This window comes from Babylonia areolata, chromosome 16 (genome assembly GCF_041734735.1).
Source record: "Babylonia areolata isolate BAREFJ2019XMU chromosome 16, ASM4173473v1, whole genome shotgun sequence".
NCBI lineage: Eukaryota > Metazoa > Mollusca > Gastropoda > Neogastropoda > Buccinidae > Babylonia > Babylonia areolata.
This window is the reverse complement of record NC_134891.1, coordinates 5,371,559-5,386,596: the sequence shown is the minus strand read 5'-3', so window position 1 is coordinate 5,386,596 and position 15,038 is coordinate 5,371,559. Positions and strand designations below refer to the sequence as shown.

The 15,038-nt window shown below is 45.7% G+C and overlaps 1 protein-coding gene across 3 annotated transcripts in view; it reads right to left on the bottom strand.

Annotated features, from left to right (window-relative positions):
* Positions 1–15,038, bottom strand: part of LOC143291099 (pre-mRNA-processing factor 6-like) — a 58,701-nt gene that overhangs the window by 28,305 nt on the left and 15,358 nt on the right. For all 3 annotated transcript variants that reach the window (XM_076600719.1, XM_076600721.1, XM_076600720.1), the window contains exons 9-13: positions 13,907–14,034; positions 12,327–12,453; positions 10,095–10,213; positions 5,186–5,348; positions 1,633–1,741 (exon numbers count right to left, since the gene is read on the bottom strand). In XM_076600719.1, coding sequence (XP_076456834.1) covers positions 1,633–1,741; positions 5,186–5,348; positions 10,095–10,213; positions 12,327–12,453; positions 13,907–14,034 — 646 coding nt within the window. The remainder of the gene's footprint in view (positions 1–1,632; positions 1,742–5,185; positions 5,349–10,094; positions 10,214–12,326; positions 12,454–13,906; positions 14,035–15,038) is intronic.

Below are 15,038 nucleotides of genomic sequence, written 5' to 3'. Positions count from 1 at the left end.
CACACACACAAAGCACACAGGACACCCTGACAAAGACACACACAAAGCAGACAGGACACCCTGACAAAGACACACACACAAAGCACACACGACACCCTGACAAAGACACACACACAAAGAACACACGACACACACATACAAAGCACAAAAGACACCCTGTCAAAGACACAAACAAAGCACACAAGACACACACACAAAACACACAGGACGCCCTGACAAAGACATGCACAAAGCACACAAGACACACACACAAAGCACACAGGACGCCCTGACAAAGACATGCACAAAGCACACAAGACACACACACACACAAAGCACACCCTGAGAAAGACACACACAAAGCACACAAACAAAGCACACAGGACACCCTGACAAAGACACACACAAAGCACACCCTGACAAAGACACACACAAAGCACACAGGACACCCTGACAAAGACACACACAAAGCACACACGACACCCTGACAAAGACACGCACAAAGCACACAGGACACCCTGACAAAGACACACAAGACACACACAAAACACCCTGACAAAGACACACACACAAAGCACACAGGACACCCTGACAAAGACACACACAAAGCACACAAGACACACACAAAACACACCCTGACAAAGACACACACACAAAGCACACAGGACACCCTGACAAAGACACACACAAAGCACACCCTGACAAAGACACGCACAAAGCACACAGGACACCCTGACAAAGACACACACAAAGCACACAAGACACACACACAAAGCACACAGGACGCCCTGACAAAGACATGCACAAAGCACACAAGACACACACACAAAGCACACAGGACGCCCTGACAAAGACATGCACAAAGCACACAAGACACACACACACACAAAGCACACCCTGAGAAAGACACACACAAAGCACACAAACAAAGCACACAGGACACCCTGACAAAGACACAAACAAAGCACACAGGACACCCTGACAAAGACACACACAAAGCACACAGGACACCCTGACAAAGACACACACAAAGCACACACGACACCCTGACAAAGACACGCACAAAGCACACCCTGACAAAGACACACACAAAGCACACAAGACACACACAAAACACCCTGACAAAGACACACACACAAAGCACACAGCACACCCTGGCAAAGACACACACAAAGCACACAGGACACCATGACAAAGACACGCACAAAGCACACCCTGACAAAGACACGCACAAAGCACACCCTGACAAAGACACGCACAAAGCACACCCTGACAAAGACACGCACAAAGCACACAAGACACACCCTGACAAAGACACACACAAAGCACACACGACACCCTGACAAAGACACACAAGACACACACAAAACACCCTGAGAAAGACACGCACAAAGCACACAGGACACCCTGACAAAGACACACACACAAAGCACACAGGACGCCCTGACAAAGACACACACACAAAGAACACACGACACACACATACAAAGCACAAATGACACCCTGACAAAGACACACACACAAAGCACACCCTGACAAAGACACAAACAGAGCACACAGGACACCCTGACAAAGACACAAACAGAGCACACAGGACACACAAGACACACACCACACAGACGCCCACACCACACAGACGCCCACACCACTCACACGATGGCCTGGCAGGTGTTCAGACTGCCCGAGCGCTCGCAATCCTCCGCGTCCTTGATCCAGTGCTCGCGATTGATCTCCACCATGTTGGACCGCAGCGAGTTCAACGCTGCGAGAGACAACACACACGCTGAGAAAAAGGTGAAGCGTCACACGACACTGTACTACACAACACTACACCGCCACCACACGTCTGGCAACGAGGCATCCAGCTATCTGAGACAGACAGAGACAGGCAGACACACAGGAGGGCTGAGACGAGAGACGCTGAAACACGAGGGATGACGATGATAATAATAATAATAATAATAATAATGGATACTTATATAGCACACTATCCAGAAATCTGCTCTAGGTGCTTTACAAAAACGCTTTTGTTAACATAAAACATTACATCTATGTTACACACACACACACCCAAAATGTGACTACACACACACACACACACACACACACACACACTGCATACATACATTTTACCAATACATGTGTATCTAACAGCTACCCTAACACATACGCACACATAGGCAGGCACAAACTTATATAAACTCACGCACACACAATACACATTCATATACATGCATGCACATACATATGTATATACACATAGTCAAGCACAGCTAACGCAAAGGAAGTGGTCCTGCCACAATTGAACTTATTGCTGAGGGAAAAGGTGGGTTTTTGAGACGAGATTTAAAAGATGCGAGGGAATCAGAATGACGGAGGTTATCAGGGATAAAGAAGAATGCGTACAAATGATTTCAGTGCCTGTAGCCCATGCAAGTGTCCAAAGGCATACCACGAGAGTTACGGCTTTGTAAGGCTTGTAACATGTCTGTGATTGGGGATGAGTTTATATTTTATAATGGAATGTCCCAGTTATGATCAGTTACGAAATAGATATGTTCCTAAAAAAATATTTGTCTCCAAAATCGGTTTTTAATTTTTGTAATATGCTCAAAGGAGGCAAAAAAAAAGTCATTTCAGCTGTAAGTAAGATGATTAGATTTGCAAATGTTGCCTAGCTATACTGGAGTTAAAAGACATTTGTGTTTTCTCAACTTTAATGTGACATTGTTGTGTGTTTGGAAATGTTTGTTCTGGGCATGAAAAGATTATTTTGCAGTAATCCTCCATACTCCAATAGGAGTGAAAGGATAATTAAAACTTGAAACTTGTGTGCATACGTGTGCATGTTTGTGTTTGTGCATGTGTGTGTGTGTTTGCGCACCCACTAGCATGCATAGTGTGTGTGTGTGTGTGTGTGCATCATGTGTGCCCCGGAGAGAGCGTATATATCCAGGTGCAGTAACTGATCTTCCTCAGAAGCAACCTGACTCGGACACACACTGAGTGACACTGCTGTACAAGGGGGCGACAGACGACATACTGGTCACAGTGCTAGTCTTCTTCTTCTGCATTCGTGGGCTGCAACTCCCACGTTCACTCGTATGCACACGAGTGGGCTTTTACGTGTATGACCGTTTTTACCCCGCCATGTAGGCAGCTTTCGGGGGTGTGCATGCTGGGTATGTTCTTGTTTCCATAACCCACCGAACGCTGACATGGATTACAGGATCTTTAACGTGCGTATTTGATGATCTGCCTGCATGTACACACGAAGGGGGTTCAGGCACTAGCAGGTCTGCACACGTGTTGACCTGGGAGATTGGAAAAATCTCCACCCTTTACCCACCAGGCGCCGTCACCGTGATTCGAACCCGGGACCCTCAGATTGAAAGCCCAACGCTTTAACCACTCGGCTACTGCGCCTGTCGCTAGTCATCCCTAGAGGCCACAGGCCTTGAGATCAACCACTGAGCCAAGCTCCCTGCCCTCGTGCCTACCTTGAGACAAAGGGCAAAGCCACGCGCATCCAGACACACACACACATCTGCACATGCATACACACACACACACACACACACACACACACACACACACACACATACACACAAAAACAGCTGTAAGTAAGATGATTAGATCTGCAAATGTTGCCAAGCTATACTTTTGGAGTTAAAAGACATTTGTGTTTTCTCAACTTAAATGTGACATTGTTGTGTGTTTGGAAATGTTTATTCTGGGCATGAAAAGATTACCTTGAGACGAAGGGCAAAACCACGCACAGCCAGACACACACACATCTGCACATGAATACACACACACATGCACAATCCATGCACAATCCACACACACACACACACATTTGTAATTTGTATTTCTTTTTATCACAACAGATTTCTCTGTGTGAAATTCGGGCTGCTCTCCCCAGGGAGAGTGCATCGCTACACTACAGCGCCACCCATTTTTTTTGTATTTTTTCCTGCATGCAGTTTAAAAAAAAAAAATTTTGTATTTGTTTTTCCTATCGAACATGCACAAATATCCACGCTCACAAACACACACACACATCCACCCTAAACACATGCACCAGCACACACATCCAAAAACACACACCCATATATATCCACACACCCACAACAGACACACACATCCAAAAACACACACCCATATATATCCACACACCCACAACAGACACACACATCCAAAAACACACACCCATATATATCCACACACCCACAACACTCTGTACAGACACACACAAGGACATCAACACACACACAAACACACACGTACACACCCACCCTCAGACATGCATCAACACACACACACACATCCATGCACACACCCCAACACATCTACACACCCACTTCCACACAAACAAACCCACACACACACATATCCACAAACCCACACACATCAACAAACAACCCCACACAACATCCGATCCACCCCCCACAAGCACCTCTTGGGAGACGTTAGGGGTTCTGGGTGTAGGTGACACAGGGGGAAGAACAGGAATGACTGCCTTCAGTCAGCTCTACCCAGGTAAGACGCCTGTTGTGCAGAGTTTGGTCTCTGACCGAGGATAGGCACTATATAATAGCCCCAAGTTTGTAAAGCACGTACAGCTTGGTCTCTGACCGAGGATAGGCACGCCACATTATATAATAGCCCCAAGATTGTAAAGCACGTAGAGCTTGGTCTCTGACCGAGGATAGGCACGCCGCATTATATAATAGCCGCAAGATTGTAAAGCACGTAGAGCTTGGTATCTGACCGAGGATAGGCACGCCACATTATATAATAGCCCCAAGTTTGTAAAGCACATAGAGCTTGGTCTCTGACCGAGGATAGGCACGCCGCATTATATAATAGCCCCAAGATTGTAAAGCACGTAGAGCTTGGTCTCTGACCGAGGATAGGCACGCCGCATTATATAATAGCCGCAAGATTGTAAAGCACGTAGAGCTTGGTCTCTGACCGAGGATAGGCACTATATAACAGCCCCAAGTTTGTAAAGCACGTAGAGCTTGGTCTCTGACCGAGGATAGGCACTATATAATAGCCCCAAGTTTGTAAAGCACGTAGAGCTTGGTCTCTGACCGAGGATAGGCACTATATAATAGCCCCAAGTTTGTAAAGCACGTAGACCTTGGTCTCTGACCGAGGATAGGCGCTATGTAAGTATCCAAATCAAATCAAACCAAACCTCTGTCGACGATTTTCTCCACCATGGTGATGTTGCCATGAGCCTCCTCCAGCTTGGCGGCAGTGATCCAGATCTGTCTGTCGGTGGGGATGTTCTCACGGGCCTTGTTCAGCACCTTGCGGGCATTCTCGTAGCTCTCCAGACGGGCCAGGGCCAGCCACAGCTGATTCCACAGCACACAATACTTTGTTATTACTGTCGCAATAAGAGAAACACATGTGTGGTGTGCGCTACACAAACAATGCAGAGGTAGTTCATGATTATGAATACACAGCCAGCCACAGTTCAATCCACAGCACACAATACTTTGTTACTGTCTCAGCAAGAGAAACTCATATGTGGTGTGTACATCCAGAATACTTTGTTACTTCTGTCTCAACAAGAGAAACACATGTGTGATGTGTGCATCCAGAATACTTTGTTACTTCTGTCTCCACAAGAGAAACACATGTGTGGTGTGTGCCTCCAGAATACTTTGTTACTGTCTCAACAAGAGAAACACATGTGTGGTGTGTGCATCCAGAATACTTTGTTACTTCTGTCTCAACAAGAGAAACACATGTGTGATGTGTGCATCCAGAATACTTTGTTACTTCTGTCTCAACAAGAGAAACATGTGTGGTGTGTGCATCCAGAATACTTTGTTACTTCTGTCTCAACAAGAGAAACATGTGTGGTGTGTGCATCCAGAATACTTTGTTGTCTCAACAAGAGAAACACATGTGTGGTGTGTGCATCCAGAATACTTTGTTCTGTCTCCACAAGAGAAACACGTGTGTGATGTGTGCATCCAGAATACTTTGTTACTTCTGTCTCAACAAGAGAAACTCAAGTGTGATGTGTGCATCCAGAATACTTTGTTACTTCTGTCTCCACAAGAGAAACACATGTGTGATATGTGCATCCACAATACTTTGTTACTTCTATCTCAACAAGAGAAACACATGTGTGATGTGTGCATCCAGAATACTTTGTTACTTCTGTCTCCACAAGAGAAACACATGTGTGGTGTGTGCATCCAGAATACTTTGTTACTTCTATCTCAACAAGAGAAACACATGTGTGATGTGTGCATCCAGAATACTTTGTTACTTCTGTCTCCACAAGAGAAACATGTGTGTGGTGTGTGCATCCAGAATACTTTGTTACTTCTGTCTCAACAAGAGAAACACATGTGTGGTGTGTGCATCCAGAATACTTTGTTACTTCTGTCTCAACAAGAGAAACACATGTGTGATGTGTGCATCCAGAATACTTTGTTCTGTCTCAACAAGAGAAACACATGTGTGATGTGTGCATCCAGAATACTTTGTTACTTCTGTCTCAACAAGAGAAACACATGTGTGGTGTGTGCATCCAGAATACTTTGTTCTGTCTCAACAAGAGAAACATGTGTGTGATGTGTGCATCCAGAATACTTTGTTACTTCTGTCTCCACAAGAGAAACACATGTGTGATGTGTGCATCCACAATACTTTGTTACTTCTGTCTCCACAAGAGAAACACGTGTGTGGCGTGTGCATCCACAATACTTTGTTACTTCTGTCTCAACAAGAGAAACATGTGTGGTGTGTGCATCCAGAATACTTTATTGTCTCAACAAGAGAAACACATGTGTGATGTGTGCATCCAGAATACTTTGTTACTTCTGTCTCCACAAGAGAAACACATGTGTGCATCCGGAATACTTTGTTACTTCTGTCTCCACAAGAGAAACATGTGTGTGATGTGTGCATCCAGAATACTTTGTTACTTCTGTCTCCACAAGAGAAACATGTGTGTGATGTGTGCATCCAGAATACTTTGTTACTTCTGTCTCCACAAGAGAAACACATGTGTGGTGTGTGCATCCAGAATACTTTGTTACTTCTGTCTCCACAAGAGAAACACATGTGTGGTGTGTGCATCCAGAATACTTTGTTACTTCTGTCTCCACAAGAGAAACACATGTGTGGTGTGTGCATCCAGAATACTTTGTTACTTCTGTCTCAACAAGAGAAACATGTGTGTGGTGTGTGCATCCAGAATACTTTGTTACTTCTGTCTCCACAAGAGAAACTCATGTGTGGTGTGTGCTACGCAAGCAATGCTCAGGAATCATCTCTGAATCCAGAATTCCTTTTTTTTTTTTTATAGTCGAGATGGCTGCCAGAAAAAGAGGGCGCTAGCCAGGGGGACAAAGGGGAGGTTACCTACTTCCGGGAGGTTATCAGCCGTAATTACTTTTGTTTTCTCCGCATAGGCAGATAGTAGTTTGCACAGGACAGGAATGTCAGACCCATGCCGGAGTCTGCACTAATGGGTCACGGTTAAGTATGTGTAATTAAAAGGAGGAGTTTGTATTATATTCCACATTTGGTGTTACATATATTGGTGATACATGTACTTACCATGTCAAATTGATGCAAACTAGGCCTATCAGTTTGCTCTGCTTGGCCAAATTTAGCGCGGCTAACAGTGAAAAGAAGAGCAGTCTTGGCCCAGTCCGCTCTCAGCCAATCAAACGCCTCTAAAAGCTATAAGCGCTGAATCATTCCGTGGCATTTTTTAATTACCTCCACCAGAGAAACTCAAAGAGGAAGGTGGCAAAATTGTTAAGACGCTCATCTGCCAATGCTTAGCAGCATAACCCAATGCGCTTTGTGCATGCATGTATATTTGTGTGCCCGTCAGAGTGGAGTTCTTCTACAGAATTTTGCCCGAGGACAACACTCTCGTTGCTGTGGGTTCTTTTTTCAGTGCGCCAAGTGCGTGCTGCAACATGGCGGACCTCGATTTATCATGTCGTCTGGAGTTCTTCTACAGAATTTTGCCCAGAATTTTGCCAGAGGACAACACTCTCGTTGCTGTGGGTTCTTTTTCCGGTGCGCCAAGTGCGTGCTGCAACATGGCGGACCTGGATTTATCATGTCATCTGAACTACAAGACACTCAGTTTGAATTTCCCAGTAGACGGGCGCAATAGCCGAGTGGTTAAAGCGTTGGACTGTCAATCTGAGGGTCCCGGGTTCGAATCACGGTGACGGCACCTGGTGGGTAAAGGGTGGAGATTTTTACGATCTCCCAGGTTAACATATGTGCAGACCTGCTAGTGCCTGAACCCCCTTCGTGTGTATGTGCAAGCAGAAGATCAAATACGCACGTTAAAGATCCTGTAATCCATGTCAGCGTTCGGTGGATTATGGAAACAAGAACATACCCAGCATGCACACCCCCGAAAACGGAGTATGGCTGCCTACATGGTGGGGTAAAAACGGTCATACACGTAAAAGCCCACTCGTGTGCATACGAGTGAACGTGGGAGTTGCAGCCCACGAACGCAGAAGAAGAAGAAGAAGAATTTCCCAGTCAGACTTGGGGAGAAAGGGACAGAGTGGGACTGGAACCCAGACTCTGTGTGTGGCAGCAGCGTTCGAACCTCTCTGCCACCACCAGAGAAATGTGTTAACCCTCTCCATACGAACAGCGAAAGAATCGACGTTAACAGCGTTTCACCCCAGTTACCATCATCAAAATATTGCAAGCGGAAGGCTCTTATACTGAAGAGGTGAATGTTGACAAAGATACCACAATTCTGACGACGGAAGCTAAAGGTTGGGTCATTCAGACACCCACTGGACATCCGAGGGATCTGTGTAGAGGAGAAGAGAGGACTGGCCGTACTGAGTGAGTTAACCGCTGCTTTCCCCTTTTTAGTAAAGCCTGTGTCACTGTGAGTGAAGCGACAGCTACAGCAACGTCATTGATACTCTGTGTGTGTGTGTGTGTGTGTGTGTGTGTGTGTGTGTGTGTGTGTGTGTGTGTGTGTGTGTGTGTGTGTGTGGTGTGGTGTGTGTGTGGTGTGTGTGTGTGTGTGTGTGTGTGTGTGGTGTGGTGTGTGTGGTGTGGTGTGGTGCGGTGCTGTGCTGTGCTGTGCTGTGCTGTGCTGTGTTGTTGTGTGTGTGTGTGTGTGTGTGTGTGTGTGTGTGTGTGCGTGTTTCTGTGTGTGTGTGTGTGTGCGTGCATGTGTTTGTGTGCATGTGTGTGTGCGCACACGCATGTGTGTTAGTACGTGTGTGTGTGTTTATGTGTATTCACATTTATTTGCTTATTTGTTCATTTACCTATTATCATCACTGTCTTTTCATTTTGTTCGTTTCTTCTTTTTTTTTCTTCCTGCAATCTATCATTTTATTGTCTATCTGCTTACAATTTTTATGTTATTCGCTTATTCATTTATCTTTTTATTTATTCATTAATTTAATAATGTATCCATTTACTTTTACTCTTTTTTTTCCCCTCAAGGCCTGACCAAGTGCGTCATTTGTTAATCTTTTTTTTTCATTATTATTATTATGATTATTTATTTATCTATTTATTTTTTTAATCATATTTGTATGATTATTATTATTATTATTCTTTTTTAAAACATTTATTTTTATTTTTTATTTTTATTTTTTACTTATTTATCTACTTATTTATTTATTTAATTTTTTTTTTCTCTCAAGGCCTGACAAAGCGCGTTGGGTTACGCTGCTGGTCAGGCATCTGCTTGGCAGATGTGGTGTAGCGTATATGGATTTGTCCGAACGCAGTGACGCCTCCTCGAGCTACTGAAACTGAAAACTGAAACTGCCGGTCAGGGCTTTATGCTTAGCAGACTGGTGTAAGCGTATATTTATGGATCTGTCCGAAACACACTGACACTGACGCCTCCTCCTTGAGCAACTGAACTGAAGTGAAGTGGAGTGGAGTGAAATGAAGCAAAGAGAACCCCTGAAAGCGGAGTATGGCTGCCTACATGGCGGGGTAAAAACGGTCATACACGTAAAAAGCCCACTTGCGTATATACGAGTGAACGTAGAAGCCCACAAATGCAGAAGAAGAAGAAGAAGAAGAAAAAGAAGAAGAAGCGAAGAGAAAGGCGGTACCTCGACACTGGTGGGGCAGCACTCCACGGCCCGACTCAGCATGATACGGGCGTCCTCCTCGTCCTCCAGCTCCACCGCCGCCTTCCACAGCCGCACCGAGTTGGGGATGTGCTCCAGGGCTGACCACAGCAATGATGACATCAATATTAAAAAAACAAGAGAGGCAAGGCCTTCAAGACTTAAGTCCCCTAGCATTAATTACAGAGTAATTTCCCTTTTTTATTATCTGCACCAAAAACGTTTGCAAAATAAATAAAAACTTCCATGCTTAGCAAAAGAAGTTCCTGTTTGAACAAAAAATGATAATAATGACTCCTCTTGTTGTTGTGTCAGAATAAGAGGTCAAAGTGCCAAGTTCAGAGAATACAAAAAATATGAATATAACAGTAAATGCAGTTTGCATATAATTTGGCTACTTTTTAAATTTTTTTGTGCCCATCCCAGAGGTGCAATATTGTTTTAAACAAGATGACTGGAAAGAACTGAATTTTTCCCTTTTTTATGCCAAATTTGGTGTCAACTGACAAAGTATTTGCAGAGAAAATGTCAATGTTAAAGTTTACCACAGACACACGGACACACACACACAGACAACCGAACACCAGGTTAAAACATAGACTCACTTTGTTTACACAAGTGAGTCAAAAATGATAAGGATGATAATAGGAAATTTTCTATCTAAAATTACGTTTAAATAACATACTTACCATGGCCCAACTAGTGCAGACTCCAGCAGGGGTCTGACATTCCTGTCCTGTGCAAACTACTATCCACCTATGTGGAGAAAACGAAAGTACTACGGCTGATAACCTCCCGGAAGTAGGTAACCTCCCCTTTGTCCCCCTGGCTAGCGCCCTCTTTTTCCGGCAGCCATCATGACTCCTGTTTTTGTGCTCTTCATACTACTACTACTGCTAATGAAAACAATGATACTACTAAATATATCATAACTAATGATAATAATAATAATGATACTATGACTACTACTACTACTGATAATCATAATAATAATGGCATTACTACTACTGATGATAATAATCATAACAATAATAATACTGATAATAATGATAATGGTAATGTAAATGATGATAACAACAACAACAATAATAATAATAATAATAAATAATAATAATAGACAAACAATGATAATAATACCAACACTAATAACACTGATACAATACTACTACCACTACTAAGCTATATAATAATAATAATAATAAGAAGTAATAATAATAATAACAACAACAACAAGTGATTCATATTGTGCTGAATCTTGCTAAACACCCGGAAATCATCAGTAACAGCGGCATGAGACCTGACACAGTACTCCACTCCATGGCAACGAAACAAGCGATTCTGACTGAGCTCACTGTGCCATACGAAAGCAGAATGGAGGAAGCCCACATCTACAAGACCGAGAAGTATGCTAGTCTAGCCAGCAGCCTAAGAGAATCTGACTTCCAAGCTAAAGTCCTCACCATAGAGACTGGTGCACATCTGCCTCATGAAACAGCTGTCGATTTCTGGCAGAGAGAGGACATGGGCTCTCAAGGCAATGGCAGAAGCAGTAACAACAACAAAAAGAAATCTCTGAACTCGTCACACAACTGTAGAGGACTCCCATTGTCTTTGTCTCTGCCTAAAGTGTTTTTCATGTAGTTCTCACAAGCCTTCCTCTTCACTGCAATGTTGCTTGGTCAATTCATTTCACGGCCTTTCAAAACTTCCAGTTTAGACACAATCCTTCCGTCGCGATCGCCTGAAAAATATCTTATGTGCGTATCATGGAATTCCAGCTTAAAACAGGATCGAACCCAAAGACGACGGGTGCAACAGCCGAGTGGTTAAAGCGTTGGACTATCAATCTGAGGGTCCCGGGTTCGAATCACGGTGATGGCGCCTGGTGGGTGAAGGGTGGAGATTTTTACGATCTCCCAGGTCAACATATGTGCAGACCTGCTAGTGCCTGAACCCCCTTCGTGTGTACACGCAAGCAGAAGATCAAATACGCACGTTAAAGATCCTGTAATCCATGTCAGCGTTTGGTGGGTTATGGAAACAAGAACATTCCCAGCATACACCCCCCCGAAAACGGAGTATGGCTGCCTACATGGCGGGGTAAAAACGGTCATACACGTAAAAGCCCACTCGTGTGCATACAGAAGAAGAAGAACCCAGAGACCCTCAGACTGAAGACCCTTCTGCTGGGGGACGCTGTGGCCGGCCGCTCACCTTTCCTGAAGACGCGTTTCTGGGCCTTGAGCTCCGTCTCCAGGTTGGCGGCCTTGATCCAGACCCGAACCGACTGGGGCAGGTGTCGCACCGCCTGGGCCACCACTGCCTTCGCCTGGTCCCCCGGCTGTCAGGGGAATTTCCTCATCACATCACTCATCCTCGTTGCATCACTCATCCTCATTGAATCACTCATCCTCACTGCATCACTCATTGCATCGCTCATCCTCACTGAATCACTCATCCTCATTGAATCACTCATCCTCACTGAATCACTTCATTGCATCGCTCATCCTCATTGATTCACTCATCCTCATTGAATTACTCATCCATCACTCATTCTTACTGAGTCACACAAGAAAGCCTTCATTGCGTCATTCCCCCTCATTGAATCGCCCATCCTCGTTAAATCATTCATCCTTGTTGAAACGCTCATCCATCTTATCCTCATTGAATCACTCATCTTCACTGCACCACTCACCCTCACTGAATCACTCATCCTTGTTGAATCATTCATCCTCATTGTTTAAATTCGCCCTCGTTGAATCCCTCATCCTCACTGTAACACACAAAAAAATACTCCCCCCAAAGCACCAATACCCCCTTCCCCCATACAGATATACTCCCCCAAACTAGCAGATCCCACCCAAAATACTCCCCAAACCACAAAGTACCAATTCCCCCCCCCCCCCCGAGAAGTCGCCCTTACCATGAGGCGTGTGGCTTCCATGGTTCCAGCCAGACTTCTATCTGTACATTACAGACCTACTCCTGCAAAAGCACCGATTCCCCCCCCCCCTCCCGCTACCCCCATCCAAACACAGAAAAACTCCCCAAAAAGCACTGATCCCCCCCCACCCCCTCCTCCCGCTACCCCCATCCAAACACAGAAAAACTCCCCAAAAAGCACTGACACCCCCCCCCACTCCCCCCCCACCCCCATTCAAACACAGAAAAACTCCCCAAAAAGCACTGACTCCCCCACCCCCTCTCCCTCCCCCCTGCTACCCCCATCCAAACACAGAAAAACTCCCAAAAAAGCACTGACTCCCCCCCCCCCCCACCCCTCCCCCTCGCTACACCCATCCAAACACAGAAAAACTCCCCAAAAAGCACCGACTCCTCCCCCTTCCTCCCCCCCGCTACCCCCATCCAAACACAGAAAAACTCCCCAAAAAGCACTGACTCCCCCCCCCCCATCCCTCCCCCCTGCTACCCCCATCCAAACACAGAAAAACTCCCCAAAAAGCACCGACTCCCCTCCTTGCCCCCCCCCCCCCCCCCACCCGCTCCCCCTATCCAAACACAGAAAACTCCCCCCAAAAAGCACTGACCCCTCCTCCCTCCTCCCCCCCAATACAGACCTACTCCCACCAAAAATGGTCCTTAACATAAGGCGAGCAACCAGGCATCCTATCTGTACAATAAACACAACTACTCTCCCCAAAAACACAACCCCCGCCCCCCCCCACCCCAACACCCCCACACCACCCCCCCTCCGCTCTCCCAAGCCCCCAAAATCACCCACTACAGACCTACCCCCCACCCCCCTCCCCAAGCCCCCCCAGAAGCTCCCTTACCATGAGGCGAGCTGCCTCCAGCCAGACGTCCTCAGACTTGGGGCACTCCTCGCAGCCCTTCATGATCAGGTTCCGTGCCGCCTGCACCTTGCCCGTCACCTCCTCCAGACGGGCCGACGCGATCCACGCTGTTACAACACGACACATTTCACGGATCCGCGCGGTTCCAACACGACACGACACATTTCACAGATCCGCGCTGTTCCAACACGACACATTTCACAGATCCACACTGTTACAACACGACACATTTCACAGATCCACGCTGTCAGCACACAACACATTTCACAGATCCACACTGTTACAACACGACACATTTCACAGATCCATGCTGTTACGACACATTTCACAGATCCACACGACACATTTCACAGATCCGCGCTGTTCCAACACGACACATTTCACAGTTCAACCTGTTACAACATGACACATTTCACAGATCCACGCTGTTACAACACGACACATTTCACAGATCCACACGACACATTTCACAGATCCGCGCTGTTCCAACACGACACATTTCACAGATCCACGCTGTTACAACACGGCACATTTCACAGATCCACACGACACATTTCACAGATCCGCGCTGTTCCAACACGACACATTTCACAGATCCACACTGTTACAACACAACACATTTCACAGATCCACACGACACATTTCACAGATCCACACTGTTACAACACGACACATTTCACAGATCCACGCTGTTACAACACGACACATTTCACAGATCCACACGACACATTTCACAGATCCGCGCTGTTCCAACACGACACATTTCACAGATCCACGCTGTTACACCACGGCACATTTCACAGATCCATGCTGTTACAACACGACACATTTCACAGATCCACATTGTTACAACAGGACACATTTCACAGACCCGCGCTGTTACAACACGACACATTTCACAGATCCACGCTGTTACAACACGACACATTCCACAGATCCACGCTGTTACAACACAACACATTTCACAGATCCACACTGTTACGACACATTCCACAGATCCACGCTGTTACAACACAACACATTTCACAGGTCCACGCTGTTACAACACGACACATTTCACAGATCCACGCTGTTACAACACAACACATTTCACAGATCCACGCTGTTACAA